The sequence below is a fragment of the Manihot esculenta genome, chromosome 10 (genome assembly GCF_001659605.2).
Source record: "Manihot esculenta cultivar AM560-2 chromosome 10, M.esculenta_v8, whole genome shotgun sequence".
In the NCBI taxonomy this organism is placed as follows: Eukaryota; Viridiplantae; Streptophyta; class Magnoliopsida; order Malpighiales; family Euphorbiaceae; genus Manihot; species Manihot esculenta.
The window spans coordinates 8,665,030-8,685,366 of record NC_035170.2 but is presented as its reverse complement, the minus strand read 5'-3'; the positions used below and the strand labels follow the sequence as shown (position 1 = coordinate 8,685,366).

The window sequence follows — 20,337 nt, the reverse complement described above, 5'->3', positions numbered from 1 at the left end:
GAACCAAGATGATGGCCACCGGCGGCCCTGGTATGTGGAGGAGGCGTGGGATGCCTAGACCCATCCGCATTCCCACTGACAGTGACGAGGAAGCCATGGACAACCCTCCTCCCATCGCTGACGATGCCAACACCGGGATGGAGGACGAAACAAGAAACACAGAAAGTCCGGTCGCCCAGACCTACCGCCGATGAACTAGGGCGTTGATGATTGCACTACCACCTGTCACACCAACAGTCGCAACTGATACCTCTGAGGACGACTCGCTTCCTAAAGCCACGCCTTCCACCAGCCATGGGCAGAAACGACTAAGAACGCCTTCACCACCACCACCATCGAGCCTAGAGCAATAACTAGAAACCCCCATTGACACACGTTTAGAAAGAAGACAGTCTGCCCAGCGATTTGCCCAAACCAGCACATCCAGATCACATCACTCAGACCTTAACATTCAACAAGGCATCTGAACGTGCCAGGCTAGACAGAGTCTCTTATCTACCATACCATCCGGGTAAGTTCATACACCATGGCACCATTGAAGCACTAGGACTTCAAGGTCAGGTACGTTACCTTATTTCTACCATTGGTTGGGATACATTCTTCTACCTTCGCATTCCATCCTTCACTGAGCTCACATATGAGTTCTTCACCACATTCTACTTTGATAAGTCAGCCATGAACACACTGCACACACCAGACATTGTAGGATTTAGGCTGTTAGGACAGTGATTTCGCTTGTCCCTACATGAATTCAGCATTGCCATGGGCTGTGAATGCCCTGATTCCACCTGGAATTTCCCTACTGGATTCCAACCCAACACAGCTTATCAAGAACTCTATGACAACCCAGGAATACATGGAGCGCCTACTGCAACTGCTTGTGGACAATTTCCTACCCACAGACCATAACAGACAGTGATTTGGCCGAGTGATTTGCCCAAATCACTGACCAAATCACCCACAGACCAGGAAGTCCCTTTCCCTCTTGATTTTTATTTATATATTTAACATTGAGGACAATGTTTGCAATAGGTGTGGGGGTACTAGGCATTATTTTTGCATTGTTTACACCATCTTTTGCTTTCTTTTTGTTTCTTTTTAGATCTTTTTACCCTATTACACACACCAATTTTTTTTTCACACATTTTTTCTTTTGTACACATCTTTCACTTCTGCATATACATACATAATTTTTTTTTAGCCTATTGCTCTACTCAGCATAGATGACAAAGTTAAAAGAGCTTCCTATCTCTTGACCCCATTAAATTTTCCAACCCTTTAAGCCTAAATTGAATCATTTACGGTATGTTACCTTCACCTAGGAAGTTTTTCTCTTGAATTGAATCTTTAAAACTGCTGAGGTCAAGGGAAATAAAAATACAAATACATGCGAATAAAAAGTTAGTGTAATTCCCTATGAGCTGATTTGCCCAAACTGTTATGAAAAGAAAAGAAAAAGAAAAACCAGCACAAAGCACAAATTATAAACCTGTTCCAATGGTCAAATAAGTTATGAACAGAGCTAGTAGCCACTTGAACAAGTGACTAACTGAGTAATCGGGGGTGGGTATCACCAATATGCACCTTCGTGTAAAAAGGTTGGTGACTTTTTCAGGCAAGGATAAGAATAAGTGCTGCTGAATAAAAATGTGTGATTAAAAAAGGGCAAGTTACTCTTAGGGGTTGCATCAAGCTTAAAACAAAAGAATAAGCATGATTGAACAAAAAACCTTTCTCTTGGCCACGGTAGGTGAAAGGAAACAAGGAAAAGAGAGGACAACCTTGGTGCAGGTAATCCATACTGTGATACTTCAGTTTAGGAGTCTAGAGGGGCTGATTAAGTGGTACTTAGGCTCAAAAGAAAAAGGTAGTTAGGCCCAAATCAAGCTGAAGCAGTAAACTGGAACTAACTCACAGAAAGCGATTGGGGCAAGCTGTAACAGCCCGGCCCTTTCACCGGCACTGTTACCGTTCACGGCCTAGGGCTATCCCTCGCCTGGCCTCGTGCCACCTCGGGCTTTCCACTGGCGTCGTGAACAGCTCTTAACATCCATTCACCCTCACGGGTTCCTGGCAGGATTTGTCCCCTTGGGTTCTTGCATCGCATTCTTCCCCAAGTGGATTTGGCTCAAATTTCCCTTTGGAAATTAGGTCGCCTCCCCCACTACTCGAACCCTTGACCTCCCACTTTAAGGGAATAGTCTGGTGAGAGTGAGTACCAATTATTCCATTGGAAGCGATTTGGACAAATCACTGCCCAAATCAAAATGACACAAAGGCAGACAATAGAGCAGGAAAAAGGCAGAATTCAAACTTCACTAGCCTTGAGAACTCCTGTTGAAGTGTACTCAAAGTTGCACCAATCTCATCAATTTTAGTACCACCATGTGCAATATTAAGAGGATTGTCCTCCTCAAACTCAAGGTCCTTAGTTAGGCCACCAGTTTCTGGCTAGTATTTTTACCTCTATCCTGCCATGCAGGTTACCCTTCAATTTTGGTTTTGTTTTTCAACCAATATGGATATCCTATTAGTTTGAAACATGTATTCCTAACATGACCATCCATATTGTAATGACTACAGTGCCATTCCTTTGGATCATATTTCTTATGTTTACCTTTCTGTAACTGTCTTTGTGACTGATTAAACAACGCCGAGGTTTCAATTGACTTGGGGTTTCTTTTACTCAAAATCTCCTTTTGAGACTCACACTTAAGGGCCATAGAATATGCCCTGTTTATAGATGTCAAGGGATCAATAACTAAAATTTAATCTCTCACAGAATCAAAAATCTCATTTAGTCACATAAAGAACTGCATAAGTATATTCCTATTATTCATATCATCAATGGCCTTAGACGCTCCACAGGAATATGGAGGTAAAACTTTAATAGATCCTAACTCATTCCATAGTCTTTTCATAAGGGTGAAGTAAACTGAAATGAGAGGATTTTCTTGAGAAATGAGAGAGATCTGTTTATGTAATTCATAGATTTGAGAACCATTACTCTCCCCAAACCTCTCTGTAATCTCTCAAAGAAGCCGTATATATGAAACCATCTACGAGATCTTTTGAGATCGAGTTCAAGATCTAAGATATTATCATATAGTCACATCTCTTCTACTGTTCAAAGAATTCATTATCTTTATTTGACATCGGAATGGTGCCATCGATAAAACTTAACTTCTGCTTGGCTCCTAACATTATTCTCATAGCTCTATTCCAAGATCTGAAGTTTTTGTTCTCTATCAGAGAAGCTGAGACTAGAATCATACCTGGATGATCAGACGATTGTAAGTAGAATGGATCCCCATTCATCATGTCCACTTCATGCTGCTTATCTTTTTTCGATTCGGATGCCTTAGTTTCTACTGTATGCACTGGATCTGTCATTTCTCCATTTTCTTAAGATCAGACTAAATGGATTGAGAAGAATAAAGGTCACAGCCTTCGTCGAACCCTAACTCTAGAAACTCGCTTGCTCCAATACCATGTCAAGAAAGAGAAATGAATAATACTTCTGATATATTTATGTAAATCAGTCTTGTACAAGATGGGCTATTTATACTAAGCTTATAAGCCTATCTCACGTGCAATGCACAGTCCAAAAGAATCCATAAAAAAAAAATAATATAAGGGTCTTTAAAGAACTTGATCTAATCTAATCTAGTCCTAACAAAACCCATTTACAAAATAGTATTTAAAACAATATAACTCAGTTAATCAGGTCATCAGATTGGTCGTCAGGACATCAGGTCGATCACCGAGTCTTTAGGTCGTTAGTCAATCATTAGGTGATATCAGGTCGGTCATCAGGTCGTCTGGGCATCAGTCAGTCATTAGGTTGTCTGATCAAGTTGTCATTCATATTCTGATTGTCTGGTCATCAATTGGCAAGTCGTCATTTATATTCTAATCGTCAGGTCGTCAGTCAACAGGCCGTCATTCATATTTTGTTGTCAATCAATAATCGACATGTCGTCATTCATATGCTTATACATGAACACAAGAATTTATAGAGATTTAGTTATCCCAAGCCTACGTCCTCTTCTCAAGACTCTTCTTGATAGTTTAACTCCACTATCAAATTTTATTTTCATGAAGATTAAAAACCCCTACAATTATAGAGTAAAACTTTTGTTCTTCACAATCCTCTTTTTTTCACAATTGCAATCTTTTGCTCAAAACCACATCCAATACAATAGATTCACTCAACAACCTTCACTTAATCTCAAACCATAAATCAATTATAACTAAAAGCTATCTTTCAAGAAATTAATGCTATGGCTCAAGATTTAGAGAGAAAGAGTGTGAAAAACTTAATTTTAATAAATGTACACTTAGATTGTTGTTGTAACTTTTTTCAGATAAAAAATAAATTATATTTATAATTGTAACATAAATATGACCTTTGGGGATAAATTAAATACAAATAGAGCTATTTATGTACTGAAATAGTCATTATTTCGTGTTTAGAAAAATTCAGGTTCAGAGGCCAAACCTTTTGAGATGAAAACACAATTCTTTAAACATAGATTTTCGACAGCCTAAAATCTCAATTTTTAGTAGCTGAACATTAAAACTTTTGCCTTTTATTCTTTTTCCCTCCATGTCTGCAGTTTACTCTAGGGGCACAAAATTCTTCTTTAAATTATTAAAAAATCATAATTTAGGCTACTAAACTCCGATTTTCAATCCGTTTGAATTCTTATAACTTATGTTTTAATATCTTTTCCTTTACTAAAAAATAATTTCAAAATCAGTCCATTTATAAAATTTTATTTTAGTCCCTCAAAAAATATGAAGCAAAAACTTAAATTGCAAACTTCTAATTTTTATTCTATTTGAAATATTGTAACTTATAATTTAAAATTTCTTATTTAATAAAAAATATCTTAAAAAAAAGCTCCATATATCAAATTTTATTTTGGTCCCAAAAATAATTTATTAAAAGTTGGCCATATCTATAAGTTTTAAATTTTAAAATATGAATTTGAGCCAAAACAATTAATTAATTGAAAATCACAATGAATAAACTAAATATTACATTTTAGTCACTTTCTTGTTGTATACTTTCAATCTTGACACTTTTTATTCTTGAAAATAAAGCAAATCCATTTATTTAAATTAGGAGTTTATAAACTTATACAAACACTTCTAAAAATAATTAATAACACACCAATTGTTTATTAGCATAAAAATAAGGATTAGACCACTTAGGTCCAACATATACAATATACATAAAAAATATTAAATTTTATTTTTCAGTTTAAATTTACTTTTGATCGATCATTAAAAAGTTAAATAAGACTATCACAGATTTTAAAGTATAACTTGTGCTCTACTCATTCTATTATAATTTATTTAGTTTTATTTGTCTTTTTAATAATAGTCGGGTATTAAACTTGAATTAAAAAAAACTTAAATTTAATATTTTTAATTTTTATTATATAATTTAAAAGTAAATTTATTCTTTTCGCTCATTAATTTTTCTAAGTAAAACACAGAATCAAATTATGAATTTAGCCCCTATTATATTAAAGGGGAATTTCTAGCATTACTGAGCCTAAGATAATTCATTATCTTATAGCTTAAGATATTTCAGTCGGTCTGACGAAGAAGCTTTAATTTTGGGTTTTCTTTTTAAATTATATTATTATATTTTATATATAATCTTCCATACCTAATTAAGCTTAGATTGAGTAATTAATATTCTATTTATCTCTTTTGAGAATTACATTATTATTATTATTATTAATGTAAAAATTTAATTTAAAGGGTTTAATTTAAATAGACGATAGAAAAAATAAGACACAAAATAAATAATTATTTAAAAGAGAATTTTTATAAAAAGTTAATAAAATATTATAATTAAATTTTATGTGAAAGCGTATCTGTAGTGAGACGAGCAAGTTCCTCTCAAAAATTGACAAAGAAATTCTATTAAAATTTGTAGTTCAAATTATTCTATTATATTATACGAGTGTATTTGCTAATCTTTATCTCTCTTTATAATAAACTTCATGAATTCGCTTTAGTATATATGACGACAGCCAGGTTTCTTGTTTCAGCAATTTTTATATAAAAGATAATAAGCTATATAATATAGGGACAATGATAGTGATGATTTTACTAGATATCTACTACATTGTTTACCAAAATATGGTTGAAATGATGTGCCTATCTTGAAAATAATATGTTATTGAAACATATTTAAGATGTATTTTTTTTTATGTAAATTACAATTTCAAAATATTATAAGTTTATCATGCTTAATTACACACCACGTTATATTTTTTGAGCTACTAGTAGAAGATGGTTACTTGATGATGACTTCATGTATCCACTTAACCCTCGCCTTCACAATAGTGATCATATATATGACACAATAAAAAGAGAACAAACATTTCGTATTCAACAATCAGAATTATTATAAGAGCAATCTGTTTAATATGGATTTAAATGTCCACATCGTAAGGCTATCATGATGTCAACTTCATCGATTGAAGAAATGCGTTGCACACTTTATGAGAAAAATAACTGAATAGTTATCTGATTAAATAGAGAATTTTTTAGAAAAAAATAAATGAATTTTTAGATGATAGAGATTTAAATCAATATCAAATGTTACCGAAATATGATGTTATCAAGCGACTGTATATCTAATATTGAAATATTTAATGAGGAAGAAGAATGATTTCTTATATGAAGAAAAGAAAGATGAATGATTTCATGTATGATTTCGTAATTATATTTAATGTTGCTCATTTACTTAGCTATCAAATTAAAGATATCCATGGATGACAATTATCATAATCACGTCATTGTTTTAATTGAAATGCATGTCATTATAACACCAACTTAATCCTCGTTGAATATATTAATATCTAATATGTACATTGGAAATGACATTATATTATTGATCTCCACTTCTGATAGTGAGCAAGCATTAACAACTGCTTGTTCCTTAGGAAGACGTAACATATAATACCTTAATCTGTATATTAGTAGTAGATTATTTTCTTCATAAATCCTCCTTAATGCAATATTATATGTGTGGATTTTGTTCTTTGTCATCCTAAGTGAGTCACGCTTGACAATTGTGGCATGAAGTTCACAACAATCAATCACAAGATTATGTGATTGCTCAACGCGAAAAGCTCATTCACGGTTTTGGTAAAGAAAACTAACGGAAAGTGGAGAATGTGTGTGGACTTCACTGATATGAATAAAGCATGTCCGGAAGGTCATTACCCTTTGTCATCCATTGACATATTGGTAGACTCAAACTCAGGCCACATGGTGGTCTCTTTTCTCGATGCCATCTTGGGGAATCATCAAATCACGATGGATACCGAGGACGCAGAAAAGACTGCATTCATAATAGACGAGGGAGTTTTCTGCTACAAGGTAATACCTTTTGGGTTGAAAAATACAGGAGCTACATACCAAAGGTTGGTGTCAGGAATCTTTAAAGATATGGTAAGATCAACAGTCAAAGTGTACATTGGTGACATGGTGGTTAAAAGCCAATCATTTGAAGAGCACCCAGAGGATATTCGGAGAGTCTTTGATGTCCTAGACAATGCGGGAATGAAGCTAAACCCACCTTCGGGTAAAGGCTGAAAAATTCCTAAGATATATCATTTCGGAAAGAAGCATAGAGGCAAATCTAGAAAAGATCTACAAAAGCTAAATGGGCGAATCACCGCCCTGGGTCGATTCATATCTTGTTTAGTAAGAAGATGCCTCTCGTTCTTCAAAGCCTTAAAAGGCAAAGGTAAGTTTGAGTGGGGAAAAGAGTGCATAGAGGCCTTTGAAAATTTAAACCTTTTTATCCTCTCCACCACTGCTAAGCCCGCCTATCAAAAGCAAAGTTTTGTTCTAGTATTTGTCTGTGACATAAGAAATAGTTTGCTCGGTACTCGTCTATGAGAGCAATGGGGAACAAAACCCGGTATATTATGCCAACCAAGTTCTGAAAAAGGAGAGTTGAATTATCCTCCTCTTGAAAAATTAGCATTTGTAGTACTTATGTTAGCCACAAAGTTGCAGCCATACTTCGAGTCATACACCCTAGAAGTCAAGACCAATTATCCATTGTGAAAGATCTTGCATAGACCAGAGCTGTTAGGACGGTTGTCCACCTAAGCGGTAATATTATCAGCCTACGATATCAGGTATGTTCCTAAAAAGGCCATGAAGGCCTAGATCCTAGCCGATTTGGTGGCAAAGATGACCCCACAGCTGGAACTCCCGGAGTCCTTTGGAGCAAACATAGAAGAATGAAAGGTTTGAGCAGATGGAGCTTGTGGAGCCGGGGGCGCAGGAATCAAGATTCTTCTACAATCCCAAACTAGCATAAAGCTTTGGTATACGACGAAGCTCGCCACCAACAACGTGGCAGAATAGGAGGCTGTGATAATGGCCCTAAGAATCGTCAAGGAGCTAGGTATCAAAAAAATCTTTTGTTTTTAGTGACTCACAATTGGTTTTCAATCAGTGCTAGGGACAATTCAAGGTTTAAGAGCCGAACCTCATCAAATATGAGGGAAAGGTCTGGATCATAATGGAGGAAATCCAAGGAAGGTAAGGCAGTTGCAAACTTTGCCAAGTAGCCAGAGGAAACAATGAAGAGGCGGATCTATTAGCCAAGATGGCAGTGGCAAGTGAAAAGCATTTAACCCAACCTTTCCAGTTCGAGGAGTTGCACACCCCGGCAATAGAAATGAATGAATGTTTTCCTATAGAAGGAGAGTTGTGGATGACACTTGTATACAAATTCTTAGCACAAGATGACCTTTCAGCTGACGAGTTATTAGCCAAGCAGGTAATGAGAATATCTTCTAAGTACACACTAATTGATGGTTGGTTATATAGGAGGTTCTCCACACAACCGTGGTTGCGATGTGTGACAGATGAGAAGTCCAAGAAATCCTTAAAGACATCCATGAAGGTGATTATGGGAGTTATGAAGGAGGTCGAATAATAACCTAGAAAGTATTCAGATAAGGATACTACTGGCTAATGATAATGCAGGATGCGAAATAACTTATCCAGAAGTATCAAAAGTGCCAGGTACACGCAAACATCCCAAGAATACTAGGAGAAATGCAAGCGGCTATTAGAAGTCCCTGCCTTTCTTTCAGTGGGGCATAGACATTCTTGTCTCTTTTCCTAAAGCATCCGGGTCAAGAAAGTTTGCTATGTGGTAGTAGTCCACTTCAGTAAATGGGTAAAAGTTGAGACAGAATAGTCCGCTACTACTCAACAAGCAATCTATTTTATCAGTAAATATATATTTACCCGATTCGGGATATCCAAAGTAATGATCACTGATAATGGAACTTAGTTTGCAAGCATCAGGTTTAAAGACTTTTACAAAAAATGGAAGATTGATTTGAGGTTTAACTCAGCCTACCACCCCCAATCCAATGGTATGACGGAAGTCACAAACAGGACTATATTATAGGAGCTAAAGAAAAGGCTTAATAAAGCCAAAGGTAACTGGCCCGAGGAACTGTCTGACATACTGTGAGCATACAGGATTACCCCCAGAACAGTTACTGGAGAAACACTATTTATCTTGGTATATGGGGCGAAAGCAGTTATCCCAGTAAAAATACAAGTAAACAACTTCATAACACAACATCCTGAAATCTCGGGACGCCCCAAGGAAATGCAATTAAATTTAGACCAAGCCGAGTTCTTACGGAAAAAGGCCGCAATAAGAATGGCTGCTTACAGTAACAAATGTCTCGGATATTCAACAGCAAAGTTAGGTTGAGAACCTTCAATGTGGGGACTTGGTCCTCGAAAGAACAAACATAAAAAGGGGCAATGCCGGATTCAACAAGCTAGGCAAAACACTACAAAAAAACAGACTATCAGCGACGGATTTTTTCGTCGCTGAAAGTCAAAAATCCGTCGCTAAAGCTTTCAGCGACGGATTTCCGACGGACTCAAATCCGTCGCTTAAAGTCATGTCGCTAATTTTTTCCGACGGATCAGAATTCCGTCGGAAAGAGTAGCGACGGATTTCCGACGGATCTGAACTCCGTCGGATAATTTTGCAACAGCTTTTCCGACGGATAATTTTGTCAGAAATTTTTGCGACGAACTAGTTCGTCGCTAAATCCGTCGAAAATTCCTAATTCACATGATGCATAATCCGTCGCTAATCCGTCGGAAATAATTAGCGACGGAAAAGTTCCGTCGGAAATATTAACACATTTTAACAATTACCCTCACAAATCCATCCTTAATTCGATCACAAAAAATAATTTCCTGCTTTTATTTAGATATTCACTGTATAATCAAATAATTTATAATTAATAATCATATTTAATATGAATCAAATATCATTCATAATAATTATAATTAATGTTCATAATACTTAATAATATTCATAAAATTTAAAATAAATCCATAATATTTAACAATGTTCATAAAATTTAAAATAAATTCATAATCCTTAACAATGGTGATAAAATTTAAAATAAATCTATAATACTTAACAATGTTCATAAAATTTAAAACTAATCTATGAATTTGTTGAACAATCTGATATGGAAGTAGAAGCTGCAGTTGTGTTATGCGGTGAAGATCTTTTTTTGTTCTTCAATGATTTCATCTGATCTTTTATTTGCTTTTCAATCTACACTCGCATTTGCTCTTGCATTTGCTCCATGCCTTCTTTCATTTTAATCCGATTTTGCTCTAACATTTGTTCAACCTCCTCTAAAGAAAACATAGTTTGAGAATGTCCTCCAAGATGAGCTGATGTACATGAGAAAGAGGTAGTTGGAGTTCCTGATTTTGCAATATCAGAAGATCCAAAACCATAAACTCTCCCTTTACTACTTTCAGAAATTTCAATCCACTTATTCAAATCAAAAGTAGACTGACTCTCACAATTGTCATTCACATTCTCAGCAATGGCACTCAAATAAGCTCCCTAAGTAAAAAAAGAAAACATAATAAATATTTCATTGACCATACACAACTAATGATAACATAACAAATAAAAGAATAATGTGATAACAATAAATAAGCAAAAAGTAACTTACATCAACTCGTCGTGATTTTCCATCAATGAAAACACCTTGACTCCCCTTTTTTGTGTGAGTGGCACGAAATAGTTCAAGTTGAGTTAGTTGCCTACCTAACTTCTTTGCCTACAAAAAAAGAAATAATCACACAACATAAGATGCACAAATAATTTCTAACCATCTATATAAAAACATAATTGTATAAATAAAAGTAAGAAATAAAAGAGTTATACCAGTCTATTCTCATGAACCTCCAGTTTTATTGAACCACCAGAGTGTTTCGTAATAGTCCCATCTTTTTCTATATTTCTATTTGCTTTACCAGCTTCTGATTTCTTTCTCCACTCTGGTGTACTCCAATATGCAACAAGTTCATTCCATATCTCTGCCTCCATCCAATCTGGTCCTAAATTGTATAGATAAGCAACATCTGTCTTCTTGTGCTTGCGCAACAATTCGCTCCTAACTCTATTAAGAATGTCTCGCAGTCTTTCTTTACCTACTTTTTCCCAAGCAATTCGAACCATATCTTCTTCACTCTCATCCCATATATATCGACTCTACAAATAACAATCAGTGTTATGTAAATTTAATAAACTTAAAATGCATATTAGAAATTTTAGAATATAAGTTGTATTTACCCGAAAAAGTCCGAAGAGCTCGTCTTTTGTCTTTAAAGGTATTTCTGACCAAGTTTTCCATGGAGCAGTGTAGCGCATCTTAATGTCATTAGTGATTGATCTAGTAACTGTGGAATCTAAAAAACTACAATATTTTTATATATAATGAGTAGTTGTAAGTAATAATATATATTAAATCAATAGCAAAAAGTTGTATATGACTTGCACATTTTCTTTCAATCTAATCAATTGTCGATCAGACGGGTTTGATGGGATAGGATATCCCAAGTTCGGACCTCTAGTTCGAACTGATGATGATGAGGATGCATTTGCTTGCCCCGCGAATGCTTGTGGAGTGTGCTCCATTATTTCCTTTTGCACCTATACTGCCTCATCTGTTTCATTCATAGAGAGCTGCTGACTATGTCCTCTACCTCTAGATGATACTGCTCTTCGAGGCATCTGAAAAAATAATAGTCCATAAGTTTAAATTAACAATAAAGACAAACAATATATAAAACCATAATCAAATATTAAAACGGGAGACATTTGGCATATTACCTGTGATTAGACAACCCAATAGGAACAAAATTCTGTTTTTTAAGAAGCTTAGTGGAGTATTATTTAACTAACAAAAAGAACGGTAGAGCCTTTCTTAAGCAATGGTTTCTTAGCATTCATCATGTGGACTATAAGATTTAACTGTATCAAGCATTATTACCTGAAGCAGGAGTACCAATGAAGAGGGTAGATTACGATATTATTGGATCCACACCCTGCATATATAATTCACATGCAGCAGGGAAAAAAATTACCAGCAGGGGCAAAAAGACAATCAAATAAGATGTGCTTGTTAAATAATGTTTGAGATTTATACAAGTAAAGACATCAACTTTGCTTGACAATATTCAAAGTAAGAAACCAACAACATCAATTACATTTTTAACTGAATAAAACAAAACAAAGCGAATAGGATGCAATCACATCTAAGCAGTAATTGGTTATGTGGGCTTTATCTTTTCCAGCAATTTCTCAGCTTCAATAAACCCAAGTGGTCCCAAAGACAGGTATTTTATATGTTTCCATCTGTTGAAGCTCCTTATGAATTAAAATCTTTCCAGTTTTAATCTATGAAAATCAAAAAAATTGTTTAAGCATATGATACTTGCCAAGGAAAAGATAACTTACGTGGGCTGGAAAGGTAATGCCAGACAATGGAGATGTAAATGGTCAACGCTATTCAGTGGAGGCTGGTGAAAGCCAAATCTGTCCAATGAGCAGGATAAATTTTCCGAATAAACTTGCTGTTAGGAACAATTTATGCGTAGAAAGGCTGAAGAAACAAGTAAAAGATGTGGACAGCTCATAGCACACCTGGTCTATTTATATCGGAATTAAAGGACAAGATTCAGATTGAATCTGTTATGATTGTTGAATTGCGGCTGCCAATCACTTAGCTTCACGAATTGAATTAATCTATAAATTAGTGAAAATAATTACTATTGAAAATACCTTAGACAGATGGAGCAATATCATCAGCTGATTACTACTGAAAATAATTAAAGAAAATGAAAAATAGAAACAAAACAGTAAAGTAATTTTTTGATTTCTGAGTACAGATTTTTAAATAAAAACATAATACAAGAAGAGACACACAAAAGCACCTCTTTTATCAGGAACAGATTTAAGGTAAAGGGAAATAAATAAATAACTGAGAAATTATGTTAAACAGTATCAAAGAAATTATGGAATTATGGGTCCTACATGATTGTGAGAGCATATATAGAGTACATGGACAAATTCAAGTGCTATCTAAAAATAATGAAAAACACAATTCATTTATACAATTATAATAATAAAGTTTCATTTAAAATAATTTTATTATTCTAATTGATTCATTATAATAATAAACTTTCATTTAAACACAATTCATTTATACAATTATAACGAAATTTTATTATTATAATTTCATTTCTAGGTTCTGAAGTTGGCCTCATTGTGACTTCTTCTACTAATATCAACTAAGAGAAGCATTATCATTATAAAGAAATGATAAATGGTGAATTTTCTGGATCATTATCATTTAATACTTTACTCACTGTAGGAAATTGTAATGTTCATCCATGTAGATCAACCTAATTTCATCTGGTTATATGTCTTCATTGTAACCTATAGAACTCTCTATCTATATGTGTTAAATCCAAAGTTATAAATTACTTATATGAATGCAAAAAAGTTATTTAAGCTGTTGAACAAGGGAAGTGAGAAAAGGTTGTTTGGCATTTGAAAACTCTCATCAAATAATTGTATGAAGTGTTTTAATTCTATAAATAAGATATACATCTAAACTGTTACATTAGAGACTAGTAATACAAATGATGGTACTAGAGTATTTTTCTTCACTCAATGGTTCTCCAACTTCCTCAACAGATTCCTCATCAGAATTAGATACAGAGGTCAGTATATAGATTTCAGAAAATCTATGCAATCATTTTGGTACCTAAATTTTTCAGTAGTCATTTCTCTTCAGTTTTGGGGATCAATTTAGGATTTTCATTACCCAAAAAGACATATGATACCATTAAGACATTGTGCCTAATCAACTCAAATCACAAGCACTTCATTAATTTGGGTCTGGTGAACTATCCCTTGATTTCTTTTCACTTTCAAAATAATCATCCTGGTTTTGTTATACATTGATAATTCCAAGTATTATTACATATTAGTCTGAGTATTGTGGATCTAAGCAATCACTCAAACAGTTTTGATTCTGATAGTTTTCATTCAAGAACTTATCTATGATTCTGATGGTTTTCATTTAAGAACTTATCTTGCACTTTTGTCCAGATTAAGCTTAAAAGTTCTGTTAATGTTATAAATCAAGTGTACCAAATCCTAAAGATTCAATATCTATGGATTTCTCATACCCAAAAAAAAAAATCTAAAATCAATCCAGAGAGTAAGGACAGGTTTTGTCCAAAAGAGAGCAATTATTTCCCCATCCCCCTTTCAATTTCGCACAACAAATTTGAAAAAAAAAAAAGAGAGATCAAACCTGATTGCAGTCGAGCGATGGACGAAGCAGACGTTACAGCTGAGCGTGACTGGCCGCAGGTCGTCGAAGATGAACGACGGACGAGCAGTTGTATTTGGCTGGGTGCAGTCTCGAGAGAGCGAGAGGGAGAGACGGATAGAGAGGGAGAGACGGATAGAGAGGGAGAGAGGGTGCCGATGGGGAGAGACAGATAGAGGGCGGATAGAGGTAGAGATGAAAAAATTAATTAGGGATTAGGGTTTTTTTTTTATATCATTCTCATTTTCTGACGGATTAGCGACGGAATTAATATTTTAAAAATCCGTCGCTAATCCGTCGCGAATCCATCAGAAATTTAAACATGAACATTCCGTCGCTGATCTGTCGCTAATTCCGTCGCATTTTTTTTTTCCCGACGGAAGTAAATTCCGTCGCTAAATCCGTCACTGATACCTTGTTTTTTTGTAGTGAAAACTGGAAATGACCATTTAGGATCTCAAAGGTTATGCGTCCCAGGTCATATAAGCTGGCCAAGCTAAATAATCAAGTTATTTCCCATGCATGGAATATTTGTAACTTAAGAAGATTTTATCGAGCTTTTTTTTAATTCATGCACAACGAAGAAAATAATTATAAATTAACGCAGAATCCGAAAATATTTTTTAATTCTGCGTGTTAAAGGGGTGTGTTCGGCAATATGACTGTCGAAAAAACTTGTTCAACACCCGGTGTCGAACAAAGAGGAATTCTACACCCATGGTGTCGAACTGCCACGACCTCCATACTCCCTGCCACGGGAGCAATCACACTGCTTCCGTAGTAGGATGCGTGGGATGCCGAACACGCCTGCACAGAGAATTCCCTGCTCCTCTATGAAATGATGTTCGACACTTCTTTAAATTTTATTATAATATAAAAAATAAAATAAATAATAATTTTAAAATATTAAAAAAATTAAGACGGATGAAATATTTTAAAAAATTAAATTATTATATTTTTAAAAAATTATTAAATTTTATTACCTTTTTAATTATATTTATTTTAAAAAATTAAATTTTATTAAATATTAAAAAAATAAACAAAAAATAATATTAATAATAATCAATTTATATATTATTATAATATAAAAAATTAAATAAATAATAATTTTTAAAAATTTAAAATAACAAATTTAAGACGAATTAAATATTTTAAGAATTTAAATTAATATATTTTTTAAAAATTATTAAATTTTATTAACTTTTTAATTATATTTATTTTAAAAAAAATTAAATTTTATTAAATATTAAAAATATTTAAAAAAACGTAAACATAAAATAAAATTAATACTAATCAAATTATATATTATTATAATATAAAAAATAAAATAAATAATAATTCTAAAATAAAAAAAAAATTAAGACGGATGAAATATTTTAAAAAATTAAATTATTATATTTTTAAAAAATTATTAAATTTTATTACCTTTTTAATTATATTTATTTTTAAAAAAATTAAATTTTATTAAATATTAAAAAAATAAACAAAAAATAATATTAATAATAATCAATTTATATATTATTATAATATAAAATATTATATAAATAATAATTTTCAAATAATTAAAGTAACAAATTTAAGACGGATTAAATATTTTAAGAATTTAAATTATTATATTTTTTAAAAATTATTAAATTTTATTAAAATTTTAATTATATTTATTTTTTTAAAAAATAAATTTTATTAAATATTAAAAAATATTTAAAAAACTTAAACATAAAATAAAATTAATACTAATCAAATTATATATTATTATAATATAAAAAATAAAATAAATAATAATTTTAAAATAATTAAACAAAAATAAAACGGATGAAATTTTTTAAGAATTTAAATTATTATATTTTTTAAAAATTATTAAATTTTATTAACTTTTTAATTATATTTATTTTAAAAAAATTAAATTTTATTAAATATTAAAAAATATTTAAAAAAACTTAAACATAAAATAAAATTGATACTAATCAATTTATATATTATTATAATATAAAAATAAAATAAATAATAATTTTAAAATAATTAAACAAAAATAAAACGGATGAAAATTTTTAAGAATTTAAATTATTATATTTTTTAAAAATTATTGAATTTTATTAACTTTTTAATTATATTTATTTTTAAAAAATTAAATTTTATTAAATATTAAAAAATATTAAAAAAACTTAAACATAAAATAAAATTAATACTAATCCATTTATATATTATTATAATATAAAAAATAAAATAAATAATAATTTTAAAATTATAAAATAAAAATAATACGGATGAAATTTTTTAAGAATTTAAATTATTATATTTTTTAAAAATATTAAACTTTATTATGTGCAGACATAATGGAGAAGAAAGAATCTGCATGGATGCAAAAAAAAAGTGTCCGGCACTTTTTCTTATGGTCAAATTGTCCAGCACTTGTTCGGTACCTTGAGTGCCGAACATGCTACGCATCTTACGAGAGTAGTCCAGACTGCTCCTGTAGTAGGGAATAGGTGTCGAACAAGTTGGTCTAATAGGCAGTTCGACACCATGGGTGTCGAATTGCCTATTGTTCGACACCATGGGTGTCGAATGAGCTTGTTCGGTAATCTGACACACAGGATTCGAAAATATTTTCAGATCCTACATGAAATGATAATTAATTTTTTTATTATGCATGAATTGAAAAATTGCTCAATTTTATCAATAATGAGCTAACAAGGTTATTTCCACATAATAAGAACTTTTGATTGTCTTCCCCAAAAGAAAGACTAGTTAATAGACCACTTGGGCTAGTCCCATCAATTAAGGCCACAATGAAGTTTTCTCCAGGTAGTAGGCGATTTTCGCCAAACTACTTGAGTGTTAGTCCCATCATTTACGGCCATAAGGCAGTTTTCGCCAAACTAGATCACAAGACAATTTTCACCAGACCACTCCGGTGTCGATCCCACTAATCGAGGTTGTAAGGTGGTTTTCGCCAAATCAAGTCACAAGGCGGTTGTCACCAGACCACTTGGACGTTGGTCCCACTAATCAAGGCAACTAGACAGTTTTCGCTAGGCCATGTAATAAGGCGGTTTTCACCATACCACTTAGGCGTTAGTGACTCGCGGTTGTCGAAGCCGGTCAAAAATAACATTTTCGGTTATCAACAATAATAATAATACTACTATAGATAGTGGTAAAGGATCGTATCCATAGAGAATTGAAAACTTATCTATTTTTCTCAACAAGATCAAGAAACTTAACCGGATGAGAAACTGAAAGCATGCAATTGAAAGCAGAATAAAATAAATTGCAGTAAAATGGGGGGTTTGAGATTGATTTGATTAGCAAATTGCTGAAAGCAATTAAATGAGCAAATAATTAAAATAAAAGAGAAATCAATATGATAAAAGTCTAGTTGAAGAGATGGATCCACTTTGGTTGTTTGGATTGATCATTGAAACTTATGTTCCTTAGATTGATTCGATAGATTAGTTATGGAGATGGAAAAAGTTTCTCACCTCCATGTCTCTCCTTATGATTAAATCAATTAGGAAACGTCCTCTAATTAATTACTAATTAATTAATTGCCAAGGAACATCATTGGGCCTTAGACATCAAAAGAATTGCATGAAGAGAAAGAGAGATCCAATCCTAACTACTCAAACGCATGAGATGTTGCTAAATCATACAATTTCTTAGTTGTTACACCAAGTGTTCTTATGTTTGAACAATTCAAGTAATTACAGACTTAAAATTATTCAAACTAACAATTTACTAGCTTGCAATCAAGAATCAAGTGGCCAATTTGATCAAAACAACAAAGTAATAATAGATTCAAGCACCAAATTGTATGAATATTGAACAAACTAAAGACAAACAGTTTATGTTTAGATCTCACAATCCATTAAACAACCTTAGTTTCAATCAATCTTCAACTAGATAAAAAGGTTTCAGCCACTCATGGCTGAACCAAAACCAAAAATAAAAGAAAATAAGAAAGGTAGAAGAAGATGTGGAGGCCGAATGTCTTGCAATCCGAAGGTGAGGCGTGGAGAAGAGATGATCAAAAGATGTTCTCGGCTTGGTGAAGAGCTTCTTAAATAGGATTAGAGGCTGACCTTGCTGCCCTAGAGGTACTTGCTGCCCAAGTTGTGTCTGAAAAGGAAAGTATCGCGTTGTAAATTATTCAGGAGGAAAGAGGTGTGCACATGCTCTTCAGAGGGAAAGTGGCGCGCGGAATGGACTGCAGAAGGCAGGTGTGTTCGCGACATGGACTGCAGAAGGGAAAGTGAATCTGTCCAGTCTTTCCTTTTTAGGTGGAGCCTAATTTTGAATGCTGAATGCAGAAGAGGCAAGTGCGTCTTCATGAAATCTGCTGCCTAAATAGGAAGATATGACTGTTGCAGTGTGTGCACATCTTTGAACAAGGAAAGAAAGATTTGCAATTTGAATTTCAAATAATCTTCTGACTGAGCTTTCCTTATTTGCTTTTGCTTCGGCACTTTTCTTGTTTGAAAACTTTCCTTTTCTGAAACTTTCCTTTTCTGAAACTTTCCTTATTTGAAAACTTTCCTTTTTTGGCACTTTCCATATTTGACACTTTTTAGTAGTTTTTAGAGCATTTTCTCCAGATTGTCTCTTTATACCTAATATCTGCAAAACATGATTAAAACCACAAAATTAAGCAGAAACGATGCAAATAAACATCAAGAACATAATGATAAAGTGGGCTAAAATATGCTCTATCAGCTATTCTCATTAATTAATGCCACAAGGCAGTTTTCGCTAGGCCAAGTTACAAGGCGGTTTTCGTTAGACCACTTGGGCACTGGTCCCATCAATCAAGGCCATAAGGCAGTTTTTGCCAGGTTAGGTCACAAGGCAATTTTTGACAAACCACTCGAGCGTTAATCCCGCTAATTGAATCTATAAGGCGATTTTCACCTGGCTAGGTCATTAGGCAAGTTCTGCTCAACCATCCGAGATAAACCCACTAAAAAGCCATAAGGTCATCCAGGCGTTGGTTCTGTATAACAAGGCACTTGATGCTAGGATTGAAGGCAGGTACACACTAGGTCGACCTTCCGGATGTTAGTCCCGCTTCACGAGAAGATGCAAAGGCATTTGGTGCCAAAAGTCCATCAGGGCTGATAAAGGCCAAAAAGCTCGTCAAGGCTATATAAGGCTGAAGAGCTCGTAAGGGCTAGACAAGTGTCTGGAAGCTCACAAAGGCATATGGTGCCAAAAGCTTGTTAGGGATATATATAAGGCCAGGAAGCTAATGAGGGCTATATAAGGCCAAGGAGTTCTGAAGGGCTAGAAAAATATCCAAAATCTCACAAAGGCATGTGGTGCCAAAAGCCCATCAGGGCTGTATAAGGCCAGGAAGCCCGTCAGGGTTGTAAAAGGCTAGGAAGCCCGTCAAGGCTGTATAAGACCAAGGAGCTCGTAAGGGCTAAAAACATACCCGGAAGCAAAGGCATGTAGTGCCAAAAGCCCATCAGGACTGTACAAGGCCAGAAAGCTCGTCATGGCTGTATAAGGCCAAAAAGCTCGAAAAGGCTAGAAAAATGTCCAAAAGCTCGACAAAGTAAGAAAATACTCAGAAGCTTGTCAAGGCTGAACAAGG

At 33.6% G+C, this 20,337-nt stretch overlaps 1 protein-coding gene across 1 annotated transcript; it reads right to left on the bottom strand.

Moving 5' to 3' along the window:
* Positions 1–10,657: 10,657 nt before the first annotated feature.
* LOC122724808 lies at positions 10,658–11,811 on the bottom strand. Its single transcript, XM_043960663.1, has 3 exons — positions 11,693–11,811; positions 11,285–11,611; positions 10,658–10,957 (listed from the first exon to the last, which is right to left on the bottom strand). Exons 1-3 carry the CDS (start codon positions 11,768–11,770, stop codon positions 10,658–10,660), a joined length of 705 nt encoding a protein of 234 aa, XP_043816598.1. The 5' UTR covers positions 11,771–11,811.
* Positions 11,812–20,337: the final 8,526 nt, after the last annotated feature.

What these genes read in the sequence shown, in the direction of transcription:
- LOC122724808 (XM_043960663.1), bottom strand. Translation starts at nt 11,770, where the DNA reads ATGCGCTACACTGCTCCATGGAAAACTTGGTCAGAAATACCTTTAAAG. An exon ending in AGCTCTTCGGACTTTTTCGG is followed by an intron (nt 11,612 to 11,692) that starts GTAAATACAACT and finishes TGTTATTTGTAG; the next exon opens with AGTCGATATATATGGGATGA. An exon ending in AGGTTCATGAGAATAGACTG is followed by an intron (nt 10,958 to 11,284) that starts GTATAACTCTTT and finishes TTTTTTACTTAG; the next exon opens with GGAGCTTATTTGAGTGCCAT.